The following is a 24,671-nucleotide window of genomic DNA, read 5'->3' on the forward strand; positions in this document are numbered from 1 at the left end:
ATCTGTTGCATGTCTACTGTGGCAGGCTGTACTAAGAGCTGAGGATGCAAAGATGAATAGAAGTTTTTGCCCTCAGGTAGTTAAGAATCTAGTGAGAAGACAGATATATAGATATTAATACAGAGAGAAATGTACAAGGTAAAATGGGTACACTTCCCCCCACCCTCTAGATACCAAGACTGCCAAGCTACTAGATAGGAAGATTTTCCTTTATAAGAGATGGTCACTTGAAACTAGGAGAGTTGATAGGGTCTCCCAGGGAGAATTGGTAGAGTGCTGAGGGCAGAACCAACCCCAGGAACCCAAGTGAATAGAGTCTCAAGGGGTAGAGAGCAATCAAGGGCAGCACAGAATTTCACTAAATAAGAAATGAAAACATTTAGCAATTGGGAATATGTTGATTAACTTGGTGAAAGCAGTTTAAATAGTATATGAGGTGGGAATCAGATTGGAACCTATCGACAAGAATGGGAGGGGAGGTAAGAGGTGGGGACTATTTTAAGAAGCTTGAATGGGAGGAGAGAGGACAATGGGGGCTGGAAAGGTGAATGCTGGGTCCCAAAGGGGAATTTTCTTAGACGCTTGAGCAAGTTAATAGGTGAGAAGGAGGAGAAGGAGAAGAGAGATTGAAGTTACTAAATGGAATAACTGATAACAGAAGTTCAGGAAAAAATGAGAAGAGGTAGGGTCAAGGGCATAAGGAAGGACAGGCCTTGAACAGAGAGAGAAACCTTTTCTGAGACGAGAGGAAAGGAAGTGGGGAAAAGGTATGAATATACATAAGTTTGTAGTGGAAGAAATACCTGTTGACTTAATTTTCTTCTACGAAGCGGGAAGCACATAGCCTTTCATAACACTGAACAAACTTACTGAGCACTGTATTACATGGCATAACATAGTGGTTAAAGTTCAGACTCTGGTAGCAAACTGCTTGAGCCCAAATCCTGACTCTCGAATATTTCAGCTGTGTGAACTTGGGCAAGTCACTCAAGTTCCCTGAGCCCCAGGACCTTCATCTGTACAACAGGGATTTACAGGAGTGCTATGTGGATTAGATGTGTCAGTATGTACAAATCCCTTGGAACAATGCCGGGGCACTTGGTGCTGGAACCTGAGCATAAAAATATAAGACATGGCCCTTAAGGAGCTTTCCTTAAGGGAAAGCCATGAGTCACGTAAGCCAGTCTAATTCCTTTTGTGCTAGGAAGTGATGCGATCCACTCCCTGCTACTTCCATTCAAGACAATTAGGAAAACGTTTCCAAATGACACTATTTTTTTTTAAATGTATTTTTTAAAATTCAAATTCTGCAGTAAGACAGTGAGAAAGCCAGAGAGAGATGAGTGTCTACACAGCTGGGAAATAACAGCTCCGGTAAATCCCTAAAGCAGGGAGCACAAATAGCATAAATTTCTACCCAAGTGAGGAAAGGACAGGCACTCATGTGCTGACCCAAGTGAGAACAAGACAGTAGCAGGGAAGTGGCAGATTTTCTTATTAGAATCAGCTAAGCTCATCATCATCTGAACTAGATCAGCTGTTCTCAAAGCATAGTTCCCTAGATCAGCATCACTTGCGTACTTGTTAGAAATATAAATTCTCAGGCCCTACCCCAGACCTACTGAATCGGAAACTCTGGTGTTATCTAGAAGCAGCCTGGTCCCAGGAGGCAGGCAACCTAAAAAGTGTACCATAAATGTGTGTGATTTAGAATCAACACATTAGGATAGCGTATGATGTGCTTACAGGAAGGAGTCAAGATGGAGAGTAAGAATCTGGCACTAAGTACACTATATCTGGCCTTGTATACCAAATTTACAAAAAAACGGATCCTCCAATGGAGCAAAGTCTGTGCTGCAAGACCTAGAATAGGTGACAAATCCTTGAAAAGGAGTCTCCTATGCTTTGGTAAGTTTCTTACATGTGAAAAAATATTTTATTATGAACAAAGTGCTTCCATATGTGTTAATCAATCCTGACAGTTTTGTGATGCAGGCAGACTTGTCTCAAGGTTACTGATTCAGAAAGGCTTTGACTTGCCCAAGATCAAAGTCAGTGGCAGGACTGGGATTGAAAGTCAGGCCTTTTGTCAGTCCAATTTTCTCTTAACCTCTCATAGCTGGTTACTCATCTGATTTTCAGCCATCTAGATACTAGTTAGAGAGTGGTTTGAAAAGGGGTCACGAGTAGTTCAAACGCTGGGAAGCTGTATCTTCCATTTTAAATTGGTTAATTGACATTCTGGATTATAAATCAGTCTCCTGTGACTATGAGCTGTGTGACTCAATACCGTAGGGACCAATTATAAGTGGATGAGCTGACAAAATTGAGCTTTTGAACTTGTAAAGCTGAGGATCAACACCTAGGTCATTGCTTCTCATGGGGCTGGCAGAATGCAGAGGGCTCCCCTAGAGGGGCATGTTAAAGTTTCATTGTATTGTTGTTTCATCAACATATCTTCCCCACAGGTTCTGAGATGCCATCCTACGGGTGTGCACTGCTTCCTGGTTGAGAATAACGGCAGTGGTGAACCACTGTTACTGACGAGAAGGTGTTAGTGTGGAAAAATGGCTGAGAACCACGAATCACTGCCCTCGGCTACCATGACCTCACAAGTTTTAGCTGTCCTCTGAGGTCAAGTTAGCACAGCCCCAGCTTCTCCTCTACTTTGAGATCTAGATATGGTAGGACTTAAAAGCTGGCCTAAGTTTTAGCTTTGGGGGCTTTGCAAGGGCCAAAAAAGTGGCACCCAAGTTCTGAACCTAGGTTTTTGAGAAATAAGATAAAAAGCAGGTGATGAAACAAAATATCACTTTTATTATCAATAGGTTAGATGATAGAACTTTATGTGATAGCCTGAATGGGCTTGCTAATTTCCTGTCCTGATACTCACGAAAGTTGCTCCTTCCTACTGGTCACATGGAGAAGAGAGAGAGAGAGAATAAATCCCCCACATTCAATCTATCAAACTTTGATTAGCTCCACCCAAATGAGAAACATGGACCAAAAGCAATCAGCCACCAACTAGGCTATTCATTCAAACTGCATGAAGAAGAACAAGGGGTGGAACAATAGACTCCATAGGAGCATTGTGTTTATTAAACTCACTCTGTAAAGGAAGAAGTGGGGCTAAGGCATTCCACCTCCTCCCCAGCATTGGATGTAAGGAATTCTGAAGAAGTACTAATGATCCAAGAGGAAGACTGTTCCGGCAACAGGTACAAGATGTATTTGCTGGGAATGGGGAGGAAAGTTGGGACATCAGTAAGGAAGCTGTGTGAAATAATCAAGGCACAAGATTGATGATGTGGTTACAAAATGAAAATTGAGCCGTAAGAAATATGGTGTTACTTCCTTGTGGTATAAACAGAAAGAGCAAGGCAGGTGACAGTCCCAGAAGACTTGAGATTAAGGCTGAACTCTGCTACTTAATGGCTAAGCAATTTTGTTTCAGTTTCCTTATCTGTGAATAATTCCTAACAGGAATTAATCAATTCAAATTTAAGGATCAATTTAAACAGTACCCTACAAAAGCACTATATACCTATCAATCACCACCACAGACAATTTAGTCTCTTTCAATGCAATCATTATACTCAATGTTTTTTCTCATTTTATTGCATTATGGAGATGTCAATTCAGGTCCTTGCACTGGCTAGGACCTGTAGTACAATACTAGCAGTGTTTATAGGTATCCCTGACTTGCTATTATTGACTGCAATGGGAATGCTTTTAAATATTCACTGTTAGGTATGTTAATTTGTTGAAAGTTTCAGCAAATTCTTTGTATCAGATTAAGGAAGCTCCCTTCTGCCACTGGTTTGCTAAATCTAAAAAATTAATATGTTTTTTTTTGCATTTACTGAGATGATCATATGGGTTTTCTCCATTGTTACTGTGGTGAATTGCAGTGTAAGACTTCAAATACTGAACCATCTTTGTTCCTGGAATAAACCCTACTTTGGCATGATTATTTAATGTGAGGGAGATGGCCTAGTTAAGAGACCTGGGTTCCAGTTACCTTTCAGTCTCATAGCTTTAAAAGCCAATTTATATACTGATGACTTCCAAATTTGTATCTTTAGCCCCAAATTTCAGCCACCTCTGTATCCAATAGATTTGACATCTCCTCCTCTTGGATGTCTAATAGGAATCTCAAACTTATCATGACAGAAAATAAATTAAACCTGCCTCTTTTCCCCATCTCTGTTAATGGAAATTCCATCCTTCCAGTTGCTAAGGCCAAAAACCTTGGAGTTGTTTTTGATTCTTCTCTCACTCCACATCTGATATGTCGGCAAATACTGTTGTATCTACTTTCAAAATACATCCAGAACCTCACCACTTCTCACAATTTCCACTGCTACAATTCTGGTCCAACTCATCTTCTCTCGGCTGTACTATTACAATAGGCTCCTACAGGTCTACCTGCTTCTGCATTTGCCTTCTCCACAACTATTTTCAACAAAAAAATCCCGAGTGATCCTTCCAAAACCCAAGTAAGATCAGGTCACTCCCCTGCTTAAAATCCTCCAATCGCTCGCCATCTCAGAGTAAAAGCCAAAGCTCTTACATTGGTCTACAGGGCCCTACACCATCCTGGCCCTCATTACCTCTTTGACTTCATCTCCTACAATTCTCTGCATTCACTCTGCTCCAGCCTCAAGACTTTTGCACCTCCACCTAGAAAGCTCTTTCTCCATATTTTCACTCAAATGTCCCCTTCTCTGAAGACCTGACTTTCCTGTTTTAAACTGCAACCACTCTCCTCCAGTAGTGTTCTCTATCCCTCCTTCCCTACTTAATTCTTCTTCATAGCACTAATCTTCTGGCACACCACATATTTTGTTCATTTGTCAGTCAACCTTCATTAGAATGCAAGCTCCATGAGGGCAAGGATTTTCATTTTCTTCATGGATGTAGCCCCAGTGACTGGAATAGTGCCTGGGAAATAGTAGGTATTAAATGAATACCTGTTGACTGAAAATATATATGTTGTTATTACTATTACATTAAAAACATTCATTCTTTAAAGTAGCTATTGTGCAATGTTTTAAAAGACAAACCCTTAAGTCTAAAGATTCCCAAGACTAACTACAACTTACTTTTTGATGTGGAAAGAGTGACTGAAGTCACCTTTTTATCTGGGGTTAGAAAAATTACATATCAAAGGCTGATTTAAAAACCTAGAACTAGTCCATTATACTAATCTTTCTACTTTCACATACACGTGAAAATGTTCTTAAAAAGCTTTAAAAAAGTTTTCAAGAGAAGGTAGGATGAAATTTTAAAGCCGAGGCTTAGACGTGCATGAGTCTTTAAACAGAGCATTTTCTATGTAGAGCCTTTTTCCCAGCTGGTTTTGATTGAACTTTAAAAGTCTAGCTTACTAAGTAATTATCATTTAAAACACAATTGCTAACATCAGAAGAATGTTAAAAAGAAAAGCTAATTTTAAAAAATTAATACGTATTTTATAAAAGTTTGCAAGTTAAAAAGGACAATGAATAGGAAATATGCAGCCTAAAATTTAGTACAGGCAGGTGTATGCTAAATTACTTTAGATTTGAAAACAAACAAAGCAGAACTGAGCAGGGCTGGCTCTTCAGGTATGAGGAAAATTCCTGGTAGGACATTTGTTCTGTTAGAGGAAGGTCTTCCTGCTCATTGACCTTTCCCATCTGTCTACTTTCCAAGTTAAGTCACTCAGTTTCCAGAGGCACTGGTTTTTTGGTTTTTGTTTTTTTTAAATTTTTATTTATTTATTTTTGGCTGTGTTGGGTCTTCGTTTCTGTGCGAGGGCTTTCTCTAGTTGTGGCAAGCGGGGGCCACTCTTCATCGCGGTGTGCGGGCCTCTCACTATCGCGGCCTCTCTTATTGCGGAGCACAGGCTCCAGTCGCGCAGGCTCAGTAGTTGTGGCTCACGGGCCTAGTTGCTCCGCGGCATGTGGGATCTTCCCAGACCAGGGCTCGAACCCGTGTCCCCTGCATTGGCAGGCAGACTCTCAACCACTGCGCCACCGGGGAAGCCCCGGGAGGCACTGGTTTTAAAGGCCAATTAGAAATTTCACAAAAAGCCATCTTATTCTTGTTCAATTTCATCATGAATCACTTCTCAGTGGCATTATATTGTAGGTGAAAGATTAGTAGGACATTCTATATACTCACTTTGGGAAGGAAAACCAGAAGGGACTGTCTCTCCTGATCTGCCTTTTTCTATTTTCTCATTAAGTGTAGTCAATCCAATCAGCTGATCTTCAGTGGGGAAGTAATTTCTGAGGAAAGTAAAGGGTTTAACAGCAGCATGTATCATCGATAAATATAAAGCTTGAGCATGTAAGTAATGAAGTACTACTTTTGAGTAACTTATATGTGCATTAATTTTCTTAGACATGGTCCTTAACAAAAATGGAAGTAATAAAGATAACTGCTAATGTTCTGTAAATTCTCCAAATATGTAGAGGCTCACATTTCATGAAAAAAAGAAACAATCATCATGATAGAATCATGATCTTGTCTTGAACTCTTGGATACTTTGCAACCTTCCATTAGCTTAACAATCCAGACTCTAGGAAGACAACTCAGCACCTGGTCTATCAGCTAGTTTCCCTTATTTAAAATACTGCTTCTGCATCTATTTCTTCAATCAGCAGTTGAGAGCCTACTATGTGGAAGGCACTGAGGGGGGAAAAAAGAGAGATGTGAACCTCTTCTTTAAGAAGCTTACAATTTGGTGGAGAGAAACATGTACATATAGCCAAGTGCCAAATGGAGGCCCCAACACTGCACAAGGCAGTACAGAAGAGGGGACTAATCTAAGCGTGGGGTCCAGGGAGGGCTTCTTGGAAAGGGCATCTAAACTGAAGCCATGAGAAGAAATAGAGACACAGATGTAGAGAACAAACGTATAGACACCAAAGCGGGAAAGTGGCGGTGGGGGGGTGGTGATGGGATGAATTTGGGAGACTGGGATTGACATGTAGACACTAACATGTATAAAATGGATAACTAATAAGAACCTGCTGTATAAAAAAATAAAATTCAAAAATTCAAAAAAATAAAAATAAATTGAAGCCATGAAGGATGAGTAGTGAGGAGAAACGAGGAACATTACGGGCTGGGGGGAAGAGAATGAATGTGGCAATGGAAGTGGGAACACAGATAGTAAATCCAAGAATAAAGACCAGATCAATGTGGCAGGATCATTTGTTTAGAGAGGGTGTAGAGGGTCATGAAGCTTAAAAGGCAGGTAGATTTCAGATCAACTATAGGCAAGAATTAGTCACCAACAGATTTTGAAGGTTGTGTTTAGAGAGACTTCTCTGATGACCATGTGATGGATGAATGTAAAAGGCATGAAGGTAGTTACTATAATCACCCCCACCATAAAAAGTCTGAAATTCGATCTCTGATCAATAGGCTTAGAAAAGAGAAGACAGCTATGAGGCATTACAAAAGACAACTTTTTGCAATTCGGTAATATGAGTAGGAGGCAGTTGTTGAAAAGGATCACTAACAGAATGATGATACAATTAATTCAGGTAAGGGACAAAGAAGCTGTCTGTGGGGAGATAAGTTGTTTGGTTTGGGGCTTAAGTTTGAGGTGCTGAGTGTGGGGTGGGAGCCATCCACATGGTAATGTTCACCAGTTGGAAATTAGAGACTGGATCTTGAAGAGAGATCTTGGCTAGAAGAGTGGACTTTAGATGCATATAAATGTAAGCAGTACTGGGTTCAAGGGAAAAGATGAAATTGTTCAGGGAGAGTACAGGGACTTGCTTGAGAACTATTACCCTCACACAAATTTAAAATACAAAACAAAAAAATCAGTACTTGAACACATTCAAAATTAGTGCCCAGGTTTTATTTTCAAAATGGAAACCCCTATAAGCTTTTAAGGAACTTGAATTCTAGAGAAAAACTTTTAACTCATCAGGATTCCCAGTCTTTATGTGTCATTGTCTAAGGGTGCTTTTATCTTTAATAGTTGAACTGGGCAGTGGAAACAATGGCAGGTTTCATCACAAAGCCCAAGGATAGACTCTTGGGTCTGGCACTTACCAGCCACCTGACCATTCATCTGAGCTTCAGTTTCAGCATCTGTAAGATGGCACTATTCTAATTGCTTCGTAGGATTCTGAAGATCAAATGACATACTGTACGTGAATGTGCTGTACAAACTAAGAAATTATTAGCACAAGAGTATTAGCCTAGCATATTGCCTGGCAGGGTAGAAATGGAAAGTATTTAACTGATTATAAGAATCTCCATTATTAGGAAGGAGGCAGCTCAGGCAAGTGTCTCTGTACTTCCCACACTTCCTATCACAGCGTCTGTTCTGCAACAGCTCATCAAAAATGGCCTAAGTACTGAAAACTTGGTCTAAGGTTTTTTGTTTTATTCTGTACCTTAGGACCTCTGGGCATTGGAGTGGGAGGAAAACCTGATGAAATAGAGATTATTCCTTTTAACATTTTAATTCTTCTTTTCTCAAGCCAATGTCTCGGGTTTGCTACAAATACCTCTAGACACTGCTTAGTTCTGCTGGTTGCACAAACTACCAAAGTTCTGAGATAAGCACACATGATTAGACCAGAGCTAAACTCCAGCATAAAAGAAAGATTCGTTGTCTGCAAAAGGATCAAGAGTTAGGGAAAAGTGAATGCTTCCGTGATCTGCTCCAAGAAACCAAATTTTTCACCTCACAAAAGGGGTCCTCTGCCAGTCATTTTATACCTGCCCCACAAGGAACCCACATTTTCCAAAGTTCTTTTAAGCTAAGGGGATGACACTGCAGTTTCATGGAGCCCCTCCTTCATTTCCTGTTAAAATGTGCAGGGACAGAATGCCTCTCCCAAAACTGTATCGGGACACCTGCTGACTTCATGCCAAAGCTCACCCTCTTTTAGGCTTCCAAAGGTCAGGCTCTCTGACTGCCTCCAGAGAAGGGGCCAGGTGCTCTCTTCTCAGCCCTTGAGTTCTCAGCCCTCTGTTCAAAGCCTGCTTTTAAAAGTTATTTCACGTAAAAAAGCATTGCCTAAGGTCACACAATGAGATTAAAGTCTGCAGACTCCAAATGAATCCTAAATCCTATAGTCCAGGATAGTCAATCCAGAATTTGGAATTAGAAGAGTTGGTTCCAGTCCCAATTCTACTGAAAGACAGTGCTTGTGTCCTGACCTTTCTCTTTACAACTCTCTCGAAGGACTGCAGAGGATTAAATGAGATAATTGTACCTAAAAGCACCTTAGAAATGTTACAGTGCAAATTTATTTTCCCTGAATTCTAAAAATTATTCTCATCAGCTCCAACAGATTGTGTAAAAGATATAAAAGCCTGCACTTGTGGCTGGTTAGGGCTAGTTATGGAAGAGACCTTAGCTACTGGCTGGCACAATTTCCAAGTGAGGATCCCAACGCCCGTTCATGTCCCTCCTGGAGCCAAAGGCTGATTTAAATTACTTTGCAGCCCACCAGGTAACATAATTCTAATAACATGTTTGAGAACTCAGAACACTGGTTAACAAGTTTAAAAGAGCAGCTCTCTGGGGCTCCTTCTTGCCTCCGGGCCCTCCTTCACACGTGCTAGTCCTCAGAATTCTCAGCCTGCTCTTCTCTGACCTACTTCCTCCCCATCCTGCAAACCTCACTTCAAATGCCATTTCTTCCTCAAGGAAACCTTCTTTCACTCTCCAGACAAGGTCTCACTCACAAAGCAACTTCTAATTCTCCTTTGTATCATTTAATCCAATTGTGATTATAACTATGTAAGTCCCCCCACGTAAATATAAGCCCTGGGAGGGCAGGGTTCACATCTGTCTGGATCCTTCCACATCCTTAGTGCCTTGGATAAAGACAATAAAATGTGTTGAGTGAGGCCAGAGCTTTGCGTTTCTTCAATCTTGTTAAGAGCTCTTGTGGCAATGAATATAAAGTATAAAAAGAAAACTAATTTAGTGCTGGCAGAAAAGGTTCTGGATGGAGGGATGCTTCCTTTGGCAGTTTTCTCCAATAAAAAAAATTTATGGGCCTAATTAAATCATCAAGATCTTTTGCAGAGGTACAGGAAGGGTCAAGGATGGAGCTTGCTCTGAATTATTCACTTTATTCAAGTGGAGCAGCTCTTCTGGGAAGAGCAGTTAATGTCAACAAGGAAATAAGCACAACTTCCTTTGTAAACAGACAACTGTCCTTTCTTTTTCTTTGATTCTTAGGGCCCAGGAGACAGTTTCTATGTATGGAAGCTACCCTAGGCAAAACCATAAAGAAGATGAAGTTCTACATCAACCTCACTTTTTCCTCACTTGTTACTATTTGTTTTTCTAATGGCCTTCACACCCCTACCTTAGGATACATTTAAATCAATGTTCAGCCTCACCTAAGAGAAGTATCTTTTTTATCTTATCCTGACTTTTGGAAAAAAGGTTCTGTTCCCCCAAAGTGTAATTTCAGACAACAGCTACTAAATCTGTGTGTAGTTATGTGTAGGAATGTGTGTGTGATAAACTCCCTCCTTACCCTGGCCGGCCCTACTTGGCCAAGTGTTGGTGGACCTAGTTGCCTTAAAAACACACAAACAAGAAACAGGGCCTAATTTTCATAAAATGCATTGTCAAGAAGGAGCCTCCTCAAGTAAGATTCAACATCTGCATAATAATAATAAATGTTAGTACAAAAACCAATAATTGTGGGAGAGATGTTATCCTGTGGCTAAAAAGTGCTGCCTGGACCAGATCTCCTAGGTCAAGAAACAGTAGGACCAGAGTGTTTAATCATCAGACAAGTGGCCAAGAGTTAGAATTTCCTCACAGCCTACTATCACAACTTCACTGGGACCTTCTCAAATTTCACTGGGCTGGTTCTTATTAGGGTGACTTCGAGGAGCTTTGGCTTCAGGGATCCTTTCTTTTATTATCCTTTAATTATAGTTAGTCATTTTGGGTTTTGACAATTCCTGCAGGATGTAGGTTTCATTTCTTCCCTGTAAAAGAAGAGGCAACCCATCTATTCAATAGCTGGAAAAGTGAATTTCCTGTGGAATGACAGGAATTACATAGAAGCAAGCAATTTTATTTTCCTCAAATGTAGCAATAATTTTAATCTGTACATACATAAAACAAACAGTGCAATTATAAAACCTTGAAGGTGACATGCATACTTTAAGGTGCAGTTGGGATGGGGGAGGATGTTAGCATCTCCAATTTTCCTTACCACTTTTTTTTTTTTTTTTTTTTAAGTTCCTTATGCAAAAGTACTGAGTCAGGAAACTTCATCTGGAATGCTGAAGTTAAAGGTGAACTTCCTGAAGTCTGCACGTCTAAATATCACAAACAAAACAGAAATGACCTCCTAGAACAGTTTGGGAGGGACTAGCATAATATGGCTGGGCTTTCAAGCTGGGAATGAATTAAATCAGGGATGCATTTTTCTGAAAAACTAAAAGAGAGAATGTTTGTAACTGAGTGTCCTGTTTCTGTTTCATAGTTGCTACCCACTTGAGCCCTTCCATCAATCTTTTTATTCGGTACAGGTTCTGAATAGATGCTGTTCAATGGAGTTACTTGTAACTAGGGGTGGTGAGATGCAGAAAGGAGGACCTGGGAAAATGGCTTCTTCCTTGATGTCTGAGTCCATGCTCCTCTTCCATTGTTAGTTCTTATGGCCTTTTCTCTGCCATGGAAGCAGAGGTAGCTGGTGCACAATGTCAGATGTTGTCATCGTTCACAGGCCCAGGGGTGCAGTAAAGGCGAGTGATGGGGGTCTACCTTTGCTTCTTCCACAATACCTTTCTCAAGCTTTCCTGGCCTTTCAGTGGAACTTCTAGAACTAGGAAGTCAGTTCACTGGGTCCTTGACTCACAGGCCAGGATGAGACAAGATGTGGCAGAGTGACAAGACACAAAGGGAAAATATGGTGTCAATTAGCCTCAGAGCAGGAATAGAGAGATTTATATTTGCACTGATGAAAATTCAAATTCCCAAAGTCAATCTAAAAAAAAAAAAAAAGATTTTCTTTGAGTATTAATTTTTCTCTGTACAAGTAGCCTGTGCACTTCTGGTGATAATTCCTTGCACTGCTCTCAAGTTAGATGATCCCAGGGACACTCTAGGGCAGTACGCTCTAGCTCATCTGGAACAGCTCTTTCTGGCAGTGGCATTTTGATGTGAAACCCAAAGTAAATCCATACATGGCGTCACAGTTATTAAAATAATGAAATATTACTAGCCAAATGTAACTGCAATTCAATCAATGTTATATTTCACACACAGAAATTTAGAAAAATCAAGAGTATGATAATAAAACCATAAAATTAAACAGAAGGAAATCAATTTCTACAAGAAATCAAATATATTTACAGTGAGATTTAAAGGGAAAAATAAGCTACTTGAATCATAAATTTAATTTTATTTTAAATAACTTTAGCTACCTCAGCTGTTAATACAATAAAAGCAGAAAGAACAGGCTGCCTTTTGTCCAGATTTAATCAGAAAATTGTATCTACAGTAATCGACAAAACTCGCTTCTTGTCCTTCACCCATCTCATCAAAAATTATTGCATTTTCCCCCAAACTGTACTTTTTGGATTCCTCTGTGAATATACTCATTTCGTCCTCTTTCCTGGAGGCATCTTGGTTTAAATCCATCTTTAAAAAAAGGAGAAGGGGTACATATGTGGAGGCAAAATATTCTCTCGAAGCCAACAGATATAGAGTTGCTAGAAGAAGCTGATTGTACACACAAGCTGCCTGGTTGGGAAGGGGAGGGCTGCTGATTTAGAGACACTGTGACAGCCTTTGGTGGATGGGCACAGGCAAAGCCCCACTGGGCCCTTCTTCCTTGGCAGGGTCGGGACTGAGCCAGCGGAGGCGGAGCTTCATCTTCCCCTTGGAACTTGTCATTTTGCTTCTCCTCCAAAAGCCTTCATCCAGATAAGAAGCCAATGACTGATTACAAAAATAAGAATAATTAAATTTGGCTCAAGAGAGAGATTGTCCAACTGTTCTGCCTTGTTATTTTTTCAATATCCAAGGCCTTTACAAAGAAAGAAACAAAAACATCTCTCAATCTCCCAACGAAAGTGAACTTTTTTTTTCTTTTTTTTCTTTTTTTTTTTTGCTCCAAATGCTACGACCTGAAGAATGGCTGCAGATTGAGATATCAAAAATCTCAGAAAAATATATAATATATTTGTATATCTCTGTATGTCTATTATTTAAATTTCACATTCCTTTAAAAGTGGTTATTCAGTCAGTAGCTGCTGAAGGAGGCTCTTCTGCTGGGCCTGGGGGGTCTGTGGTCCTGCCGTGGGTTTTTGAGTTCCCAGTGGACCAGGCTGGTTCAGGTAAGGGTCCCCGCCTACCAGATTCACTGTACACTGGACGTCAGCAAACACCTGAACCTGTTGCACCTGCTGGAACACAAATAAAAGATGTGTTTAGACAGAAGGGTCTGCCCCCCCGGCTTATGAGTGGGTACTACTTGAAGTGGAAACTCACTAGAGCATTCCTCTAGTCTGTAGTCACCACAGAGAAGAACTCTTCTGTCTTCTTGTCCTACAAAAAGAAAATCGCTGCACTCATTTTGCTCAGGGTTCTGGAAAGTTCACACTTTAAAAATAAAATCAAAGTTGGAATGGTCAAGCCTCCTACAGGGTTGCCATCAATACTGAAAATGAGCATCATTGCTAATATTGCCAAGATTGGGAAAAGCCCAGTTTCAGTCTGGGTATCCAGTGGTGGGTTTAAAAAATAGGTATATTATTTGGAAAACTGGTTATAAAAGCATTCTATGGATGACTTTAATAGGATAAAAAAATCTTTATGATGTTAGAAAATTAAGGGCTTTAACCCAGTATTAGCAAAATAAAAACCACCACAGCTCAGTAAATAGGACATCAGTATTACTAAAATTAATGTCCAGAAGATTTGTGTAGTATCTAAATATACTATTACATAGCTCCTTTACATATTGCCTTTAGAATTACAGCAAAATATTAGAACAAATAAAAATTTTATATTTAACTTATTTTTCCTGATAGACAATCCATTTAAACACATGAGCTAAAAATAACTGTAAACTACTAGCTGAGAACAGTGTGAATTTTCCCTTTAACTACTTTCAGTAATAATACATGTATTCCTTTAAAAAGTCTAAGGTTACACAGTTTTAACATTTTCTATCAGGAAAACAAAGCCAGAAGTTAGTCTTCAACAATCAGCCTTATTAAAAAGTCATCTGTAGAACTGATTAGGCCAATATCACACTTGTGAATGTTCCAGACCAAGAATGGAGATGCTTTCTAAGGTATCCAAGTGCATCTATCTAACTGTCTCAGCGTTTGGCAAACTTGTGCCTCATGTTTAATAGATTCATGAAGTATTTAGATTAGTGATAGATTTTTTTGTTCATCCCTAAATTCATGCCAATTACACTCAGTGTTTCTGAAAACTTTTCTATCCTAATTGAATAAAAGTTGTTTTCCATCAACCTTAATTGGCCAATTGTCAAATGTCCCGACCATCCAATTTCTCCATCAGTCTAACCCCTGATGTTTTCTCCTCACGATGCACCTACACCTCCACTCTACTCTGTCGGATAAGGCAGATAGTTCTTGAGCTGAGCTTTTTTAGTGTCTGATGAATTAAACCTTTATTTAGATTAGTATCGTTTCTTTCCTCACTCTCTCTCTCATCCTCCTCTTTCCCCCAGTTTCCCAAATTTTGCTTCTTGTCCCCATAGGCTCCCATTTGTTTTCTTCTTCTTTTGGGCTCTTCCTTATGTACATAACATACACCAGCTCTCTCTCTGAGTCTATTCTCCAGCTGCCTCTGTGCCCTCCACCCACCTTTGTTCTCTATAGCTTCTCATTCCTACTCTTTTCCTTCTAGAGCTCCAACCCTGGCCTTCTCTCTCTCTACGTCAACAATCCCCCTACCAGCCTTCTTCCGCCTTCTCTATTCTCTGTGTTCTTTTCCTGTTCTCTCCTCTTCCCCATCCCAGCTCTCCAAATGCAGCTAGCCCTCTATCCTCCCCTACTCCTTCTCTCCTTGTTCTTTTCCGTCTCCTTTTCTGTACATCTGTTTCTATATTTCTATCTAACTCACTCCCCAGCTTCTGTCTGGCAAATACAAAAACATTAGAGCAAATAGAGATTTCATGATGGGCTACCACAGAAAGAAGATTCTGCCACTGAAACTTAACGTGAGCACAAACTATATAGTGCATTTAGGCAATGACTGATTTTTTAAAAAATTAACATAAAATTTCATGTTTATATGTTTCAACATATGAAATACTGGGGCAGAGCATAAGGTGTTTGTGCCCCCAAACACTTAAAAATTTTTTGATAAACGCATGATAAAACAAACTGTAGAGAAAATTCTGCTGCTTTAAAAAGAATGCTTTATTAAAAAAGATACCAAACTCCAAAAATTACACATTTCAGCCTTTTTGAATTATTACTTAAAAACATGGTGACTTAGACCAGACCTCAAAGGACTTCTGATATTGCTATACCTTCACAGACAGGCAAAGCAACACAAAAACAAAATTTATGATTTGCCCAATGAGAAGAGTGATGTGAGAGTTGAGTCCCAACCTCTTAAGATTTTCCAGCATAGTTTTTACTTCAATTCACGTACTATCCCAGGACTCAGGAACTTTAAAACTTAGTTGTTTTGTCTTAAGTATATGTCTCTGTAAGTATGAGACTTTTAAAAACTTCTAGTGAATAAAGACTTCATTTCCCCCAGCACAAAAGCCTCTCTTCACCCTCACAGGACTCAGATCCTATTTCCTGATGCTCCAACTATGCACATAGTTTCCTAACTGGCTTTCCTCTTTCTGAGCTGGCTGTCCAGTGCTCTTCCTTTTCCCTCTTCCCCCCTCAAGATGAAGCTTAAACTAGCACTTTTCTCACTGTTCCCCTTCAGGGATGATGCTTCATTTGTAGGACTGAATCCAAATTCATTAGAGTTTAATATTCAAGGCCCCTGGAAATTTGACCCAATCTACTTTACTAATTTTAATTCTTGTGAATTCTTATAACAAACCCTTTATGCTCAGTGGATTTGGCTTCCCAGGACTATGCTGATATTACTGTTACCCTGCCTCTGTGCCCTCTAACTTCCAATCCCCTGGACTTCCAAGCTCACCCCCTTCCTCAGCCTCCAAAAACCACAGTACCTTTCTCCTTCACTTGCCTCCTTCAAGGCCCAGTTCAGTCCTATCTCCTACATAAATGCTCTCTGACAACCTCAGGAACTTCTTCTTTCTTTTAGTGCTTATGGCTCTTGTTACTTGTAATAAATTTGAGTTTGCCTTCTTTGGTTATGTAATAATTTATGTGCATTTGTCCGTATGTTTTATCTTTCGACAGGCCCTAAGTGGTATGGCAGAAAAAGCATAAACTTTGGTGTTAGAAAGACCTGGGTTTGAACCTCAGCTCTGCCACTTTCTAGTTTGTGAATTGTATATGTAGTTAAATCGCCTCAGGTTCTGTTTCTTCATCTGTGAAAAAAGAGGAAAACTAACTCCTTCATAGGGTTACAGTGATGTTTACATGAGATAAAGCAGACAGTGCCTAACACAGTGCCTGGCAAATCATAAGCATTCCACAAATGAAGCTTCCTTTCCTCACTTCTCCCCCTAAGGTGCTCTTTGTTCACCTAAAGAGCAAACATGTCTCATGTTTCTTTGTATCTCCACCTTTGCATAAGGCCTGTGTTTTTAAAAAATATCTTAATTTATGCTAATATAGGAAAGTGGCCACCCTTGTTATTTGTATTGTTTTGAAACAAACTTCTAAAAGGAGGCAGAGTACACAGTAGGCATTCTGTTTTGTCTGAATTTATTGAACTCTTTTGAGGTATTCTGATTACACATTAGTCTTAGCACTGTGTTTATTTACAAATAGCAATTAGTGGTCAACATTTGTGATCCCTTATCCTGTCTAAACATTGGATTAACCTTTCTGAAAGCTTATCTCATTTAACCCTCTCATAATCCTCTAAGCAGGTATCTCGTTAGTTCTGTTGGTTATACAGCGGCTCAGGGAAGTTCCCTAACATGCCCAGGATGACACAGCTAAGAAGAGCAGAGCCAGGACTCACAACCAGGTCTGACTCTCAAGGTCAGGCTCTTAACCGCGATGCTACACAGAGTTTCCTGTGTATCTAGAGAAAACTTGACAGCTCTGGGCTTAGAGTTTTCTTACTGACCTGGGTTCCATCTGCTTCTGTTTTGAGAAGGTCCGTGGATGAGAGCTGGTTGCAGTAGAGGCCTGTGTGTCTCAGTGCTGGATCATTTATCTGTTAAAGATATAAGTACAAGACCAAATTACAAGCTAGTTGTTTACGTTGAAGACCAAATTCCTCAATGAAAAACAATCTCACTGACAGAAAAGTAATAGGAGGGGAGCAGAAATAACAAGCTTAGAAATTTACTGTGCTGTTAGAAGTCAGGACAGTGGTTCCCTTTGTAGAAGTAGACAGACATGCAAGGGAGTGTGGGGAGAACCTTTGGGGTCTGGCTGGTAATGTTCTGTTTCTCGATCTAGGTGATAGTTAAAAAGATGTGTTCAGTTTGCGAAAATTCACCTAGTTGTATACTTTTCTGTATATCCTTATAGATGATACTTCAATAAAAAGTTAATTCAACACTCGTGAAAGTTAATTAGCAAAAGACTTCCACTTCCAGTCAAGATTCAGTAACAGGGATCAGATTTATCCTCTGCCTGAATCAACTAAAAATTTGGACAAAATATATGAAATGAACACACTCAAGACCTTGGACAAAGGCAATGAAGGGGAAAGTTGCCCCTAAGGGTTGGGAAACAATTGAGGTGAGTCCTACCACTACCCCAGTCTACTGCCTAGAGAGAATTTCCAGGCTGCAGCGTGAGGACAGGGGACCAGACAGCGCCTAGAAGTCTCCCTGAATTGAGAGTATAGAGCTAGAATTCACAGGGCAGAATATCAGGAGAGAACAACACAGAGAGTAGCAGCTTAGTATTGATCAGCTAGCTAATGGATGTTACGGAACTACCCAAAGCAAAGATTCACCTGAAAAGATTTACATGGAATAATTCCCAAAGGTCACACAGAGCTGGGAACAGGTCCTGATCCCACCAGCCAGAGTGGAAAACATCATAATTCAGGTAGTGTACTAGAATGGTTTTGCTTTAGTAGTAGGGTAAAATTAGCCCTATACTAAATACTGCTCTGGTCCCACTAAACAAAAAAGCAAGACCTGAAAAAAATCAAACTGTTTATTTCCAAGTAATTTAAGCATTTCCCAAAACAAATCTCAATATTTATAGGAACATAAACAAGGTAAAATTCACATGTCTGGGATCCAATAAAAAATTACCAGGTATGCAAAGTAGCAGACTCTGACATAAATTGTACCAATGTTTTCTTAGGTCAGTCTCCCAAGGCAATAGAAATAAAAGCAAAAATAAACCAATGGGAACTAGTCAAACTTATAAGCTTTTGCACAGCAAAGGAAACCAAAAACAAAACGAAAAGACAACCTACAGACTGGGAGAAAATATTTGCAAAAGATGTGACTGACAAGGGATTAATTTCCAAAATATACAAATAGCTCATACAATTCAACAACAAAGAAACAAACAACCCAATCGAAAAATGGGCAGAAGACCTAAATAGACATTTCTCCAAAGAAGACACACAGATGGCCAACAGGCACATGAAAAGATGCTCATCATCGCTAATTATAAGAAAAATGCAAACCCAAACTATGACTTACAATGAGGTACCACTTCACACCGGTCAGAATGGCCATCATGAAAAAGTCTACAAACAATAAATGCTGGAGAAGGTGTGGAGAAAAGGGAACCCTCTTACACTGCTGGTGGGAATGTAAATTGGTGCAGCCACTATGGAGATAGTATGGAGGTTCCTCAAAAAACTAAAACTAGCGTTGCCATATCCAGCAATCCCACTCCTGGGCATATACCCCGACAAAACTATAATTTGTAAAGATACATGCAGCCCTATGTTCACAGCACCACTATTTACAATAGCCAAGACATGGAAACAACCTAAATGTCCATCAACAGATAAATGGATAAAGAAGATGTGGTATATATATACAATGGAATATTACTCAGCCATTAAAAAGAATGAAATAATGCCATTTGCAACAACATGGATGGACTTAGAGATTATCATACTAAGCGAAGTCAGTCAGAAAGAGAAAGACAAATACCATATGATATCACTTATATGTGGAATCTAAAATACGACACAAATGAACATATCTGCGAAACAAAAACAGACTCACAGACATAGACAACAGACTTGTGGTTGCCATGGGGGCGAGGGGGTAGGGTAAGGAAGGACTGGGAGTTTGGGATTAGCAGATGCAAACTATTATACATAGGATGGATAAACAATAAGGTCCTACTGTACAGCACAGGGAACTATATTAAACATCCTGTGATAAACCATAATGGAAAAGAATATTAAAAAAGAATGTATATATAAGTATAACTGAATCACTTTGCTGTAAAGCAGAAATTAACACAACATTGGAATCAATGCTGCTTCAATAAAATTTTTTTAAAATAAAATAAAAGAACAAAGTAGCAGAAAAATATGATCCATAATTAAGTGAAAAATCAATTAATTGAAGCCAATCCTAAAATGATGCAGATGCTAGAAGTGACAAGCAAGAATATTAAGACAGTTATTATAATAACCATATTCCACATATTCAAGAAGACAGAGGAAAGACTGAACATGTTAGAGATATGGAAGATATAAAAAGGGTCCAAAGTGAATTTCTAGAGATGAAAATAGCAATGTCTGAGATAAAAAATACACTAGATAAAACATTCAGATATTGCAAAAGAAAAGAACTGTGAATCTGAAGCTATAGCAATAAAAACTATCCAAAATGAAACACACAGAGAAAAAAATGACTGATCTCATACCCCCTTAAAAAACTCCAAACCCAGAAAATCAGTGAACTGTAGGATAACTCAAATGGCCTATGATATGTGTAATTAGAGTCTCTGAAGGAAGGAGGGGGTTGGTGACAGAAAAAATATCTGAAGAAATAATGGCCAATACTTTTCCAAATTTGATGCAAATTATACACCTGTGAATCAAGAGGCTTACTGAACCCCAAGCACAAGAACCATGAAGAAAATCACACTAAGGCATATCATAATCAAACTGCCTAAAACCAGTGATAAAGAGAGTAATCTTAGAAGCAGCCAGAGGAACAAAGATAAAATGACAGCAGATATCTCATCAGAAATACAGTGGAGCAATGTCTTTAAAGTACTGAAAGCTAAAACTACCAACCTAGAATTCAGAGAAAAGACCTTTCAAAGATGATGGTGAAACAAAAACTTTTTCAGACATACAAAAGCTGAAAGAATTCATCACTAGCAGACGTGCACTATAAAAAATGAAGACCTTCAGGAAGAAGGAGAATGATACTAGATGGAAATTTGGATCTACACCAAGGAATGAAGAACACTGGAAATAACTATGTGTGAAATATAAAAACTACTTATTTAAACTTTAAAAAATATTATTGACTGTTTAAAGTAAAAAAAGTAAAGTAAAAAAGTACTAACAACATATTGTGGGGTATATAACATATGTAGATATGATATGTATGTACAACAATAGCACAGGAGGGGAGAAATAGAAATAAACCATTGTGAGATTTTTATATTTATATGAGGTGATATAATAGCATCTGAAGGTAGATGGCAACAAAGATGTATACTATAAACTCTAAAGCACCAGTAAAACAGCAAGAGTTATTTATAGCTAATAAACCAACAAAGGAGATAAAATGAATTAAAATATTCAATTAAACCAAAAAAGGCAAGATGGGACAAAGAGAAAATAAATAAGATGAGAGATTTAAATCTTCAATAGCAATATCAATAATCACATTAAATGTAAATGGGCTAGCCACTCCAATTGAAAGGCAGAGATTGTCAAACTGAATAAAAAAGCAAGACCCAACTATATAAGAAATACATTTTAAATGTAATATTCTTTTTACCTAATTCATTTTATTTTTTATTATTCTGTCTTAATATACTGGAGATAGTGAATAATTCTAATAACTGAAATACGACAAGATAACAACAAGGACAAGAAACAATCCTATTTAGTTCTTTTATTTTGCTATAAGATATCACTAAGTTGTTGGGGTTTTTTTTTTAATAAAGTTCTATTTTTTAAAAAAAATTAATTAAGTAATTTTATTTTTGGCTGCATTGGGTTTTCGTTGCTGCGCGTGGGCTTTCCCTAGTTGCTGCGAGTGGGGGCTACTCTTTGTTGCAGTGCGCAGACTTCTCATTGCAGTGGCTTCTCTTGTTGTGGAGCACAGGCTCTAGGCACACGGGCTTCAGTAGTTGTGGCACACAGGCTCTAGAACACAGGCTCAGTAGTTGTGGTGCATGGGCTTAGTTGCTCCGCGATATGTGGGATCTTCCCAGAGTAGGGCTCGAACCCGTGTCCCCTGCGTTGGCAGGCAGATTCTTAACCACTGCGCCACCAGGGAAGTTCCTAAGTTGTTGTTTTTTTCCCTGCTAACTTCGTTAGGCTAATACCTGGTGAATGGGGACTTTTCTTTTTTTTTAATTCATATCAAAAAGGAATTCTATAGAAAAGGTAATCAGTGTTTACATGTTTTTTAAGACTTGCTATACATTATGGCTATATGGTCATAGCTGAGTCACCATAGTCTACTTTGTGGTTGATGATAGAATAGTTACCCAAAGATTTTTTTAAATATCACTTCGAATTTAGTCATTCTTTCCTTAAAAATCTTTAGGAGGCTCCAAGATAAACTAAACATTTAGGTGGCCTGCAACACCCCCTAAAAAGCTTACCACATAAATTCTGCTCTAAATATAATATAAACATCCCCTTAACATTCATTAGGCTTTTCAACATCTATTCCTGTCCAGGTCATGCTGTGCTAACCAGTCTTGAATATTCTTTTCTATCTCTTTCTTCAGGCAAATTTCCCATGAAGACTTTCCTAATCAGACCCTTTTTCTTTTAAACCCTCCGTAGTTAACTGTATATACCCCTAATCTGACAGAAATATATGTACAGTCCTATAGGGTCCATCTCTTACACAGCTGTTCTGTCCTATTATTCAACTAATCCTTTGTTCATGTTGTGTCTCCCCAACTTGTTAATATTATTGCCCACAGAGCTACCTTTGTATATAGTAAGTACTGAGTTTGTTGAACTGAAAGGGAGAAATGAAGAAAATGTGTTCAAAATATAAAGGGGTAAGTTCCAAGTCAATGTATTATATGTATCATTTTTATAATAAATCTAAAACACTAAAATCTCATGAGACTACAATCTTACAAGGTCTGTCAAAATTTCCATTGTATATCTTAATAAATAGTAATTATCAAAAGATAGTGGGAAAGAAAAAGAAGTGTGGTTATTTTTGACAGGTAACTGAACATTCCTGATTTCCTTGGAATAATGAATTGCAGTGTGGTGTGATGTAGAGCACTATGTGTGTGTGTAGCAAGTGTGCCAGTTGTGCCACTTACCTGCTCAGGGCACACAGTATTCATGCCTGGCATCTGCAAAGAGCTCATCTGCATCTGGCCCATCATTGGGTTCATGTTCTGAACATTTGTGTTTCCACCTGCCATGGACACGGTGATGCTCATATTGTTGTACACTCCTGGCTGTGCAGGCGTGGGCTGGTTCTGGACAGCTTGACTGAACACACTGTTAACTCAAAAACAATCTCAATTACATCCACTGATCGTGAACATGGGGATAACGTGACTGGACTCTTTTTCTAAATTATTAGATGGAATTCCAAAGAAAATATTTTATATTCCTAAGTTATGTGTAAGATTTTATCTTATTATAATATATAAGAACTAAGTATCATTCAGATGCACTTTGAACTCTGCCCAAGGGGTTTAATAACTAAAAAGACCTCATTTTAAGTCATAATTATCTGGCTTAGTATCAGAGTTGTTAAACTTCAATTATTCAAATAACTAAGAAAGGAAGTTTTCCACATAAGTAAATCTTCCAGATAACTGAAGTTTACCCATTTAAACAACAAAATCATTCTAAAATTTATTACACTATTTTATCTTCTTAAACAGAGAATATCCTATTTAAGCAAAGTACCTGGCATATATATCAATCTTCAATAAATGTTCATTGAATAAATTAACAAAGGAATGAATGATTCAAAGGTAGCACTCTTATATTGTGATTGCTTGTATATCCTCTTAGACTTAACACCTGGGGGGAGTGATGATATTCTGTTCCATTTATTCCTTGTCTCTACTAATAAATGACATACAACAGCAGGCACTCAGTAAATATCTGATGAATGAATGAATTGTGGACATGGATTATTACTCAGTGCTGTCAACTGATGAGGTTCAGTTGCTTTTGTTGATAGATTTTACTGTATGTATACCCATGTTTTTTGAAGTGTAGTCCAGAGACCATCTGCAAGAGAATTCCCTGGTATTCATTGAAAATTGAGACTCTCAGGCCTTACCCCAGCCCTAGTGAATCATATTTTCTGGGCGTGGGTATGGAAAGCTGCATTTCTAACTACTTATGCACATTAAAATTCGAGAGCCTTTATTCAGTGTCCTACCGCTTGCTGTCACTTCTCAAGGATTCAGCTTCTGGCCGCTTTCAATATGCTATAAACTAAGAGGAAACCAAGAAGTATATACCAGATATTTTTATTTGGAAAATGTAATATTTTTGAAGACTTCAAAGGTTTTCTCAGGCCTGAAGATAGCTTCATGTCTTTTCTAGGAAGCAAAATGCAATGCCAATTATGGTTTTCAGAGGACTTGTTTTAGACTTCCTTCTTCACCACCAAGGTCTGGACTGTGGTTACCCCAAGGACCTCAAATGTTAAACCAGTTTCTATTAGTAGATAGAATAGTATGGAATAAACTCCAAGTAAATACAATTTGAAACTTTATATCTGAACCCCCCAGATTCTAAGTGATACAGATATACACATCTAAAGGAAAATAATATGAACTATGTCTTTGGTAAGTTCCAAAAAAAACACCAAATGTTTTGTGATTATCAATTTTTAAACAATAAGCTGCTGGTAAAATTCCACCTATTTTAATGTTTATTCTGAAGAATTTGATTTCAAAAATTATTTATCCCATCAATGGCTTATCTATTCCTTGCTTGCTCTTGGGAGGTAAGCAGGATGTACTAACATTTACAGCTTCTGGTAAGTTAAGGTAATCATACTGAAATTAACAGGCTGAGAAACAGCCTATTCATCATGTCTGAAGAAAAGTAGCAAATTTTCCCCAAGTAATTATAAAACACAAATGCTCAAAGAAAATTATATGCCTAGGAAATGGTCAATAATGCATCTGTGGACCATTAATGTCTGTACAGTGTGTATGCTTGTCAGACAGTGTCCCCACAGCTAAAGATGAGGAAAAAAACCATTAGTCTACTGCCCAGTTTCTAATGAGAACATTTCTGCCTTAGACAGTGCTCATTTGTCAACTGATACATAAATCACCACTGTGGAGGCGCAGGGCTATGTAAGTTAATGCATGCAGCAGCTTCAAGGACTGCAATGATGTCATACTTAGTGAAAAAAGTTTAGGATTTAATTTCTTTTCAA

At 38.6% G+C, this 24,671-nt stretch overlaps 1 protein-coding gene across 12 annotated transcripts in view; it reads right to left on the bottom strand.

The window, feature by feature from the left end:
• Positions 1-11,048: 11,048 nt before the first annotated feature.
• The window catches only part of NCOA1 (nuclear receptor coactivator 1), a 259,310-nt gene continuing 245,687 nt past the window's right edge, over positions 11,049-24,671 (bottom strand). For 8 of the 12 annotated variants that reach the window (XM_082357422.1, XM_082357412.1, XM_082357416.1 and 5 more), the window contains 3 exons: positions 22,573-22,756; positions 17,219-17,308; positions 11,049-13,410 (listed from right to left, as the gene is read on the bottom strand). In XM_082357422.1, the coding sequence (XP_082213548.1) occupies positions 13,240-13,410; positions 17,219-17,308; positions 22,573-22,756 (445 nt within the window). In that variant the 3' untranslated portion in view covers positions 11,049-13,239. Of the gene's footprint in view, positions 13,411-13,495; positions 13,553-17,218; positions 17,309-22,572; positions 22,757-24,671 lie in introns of all 12 variants that reach the window. The other 4 variants (XR_014234946.1, XM_082357415.1, XM_082357414.1 and 1 more) reach the window with 4 other exon arrangements.

Source organism: Balaenoptera borealis (genome assembly GCF_965194805.1).
Source record: "Balaenoptera borealis genome assembly, chromosome: 15".
Classification (NCBI taxonomy): Eukaryota; Metazoa; Chordata; class Mammalia; order Artiodactyla; family Balaenopteridae; genus Balaenoptera; species Balaenoptera borealis.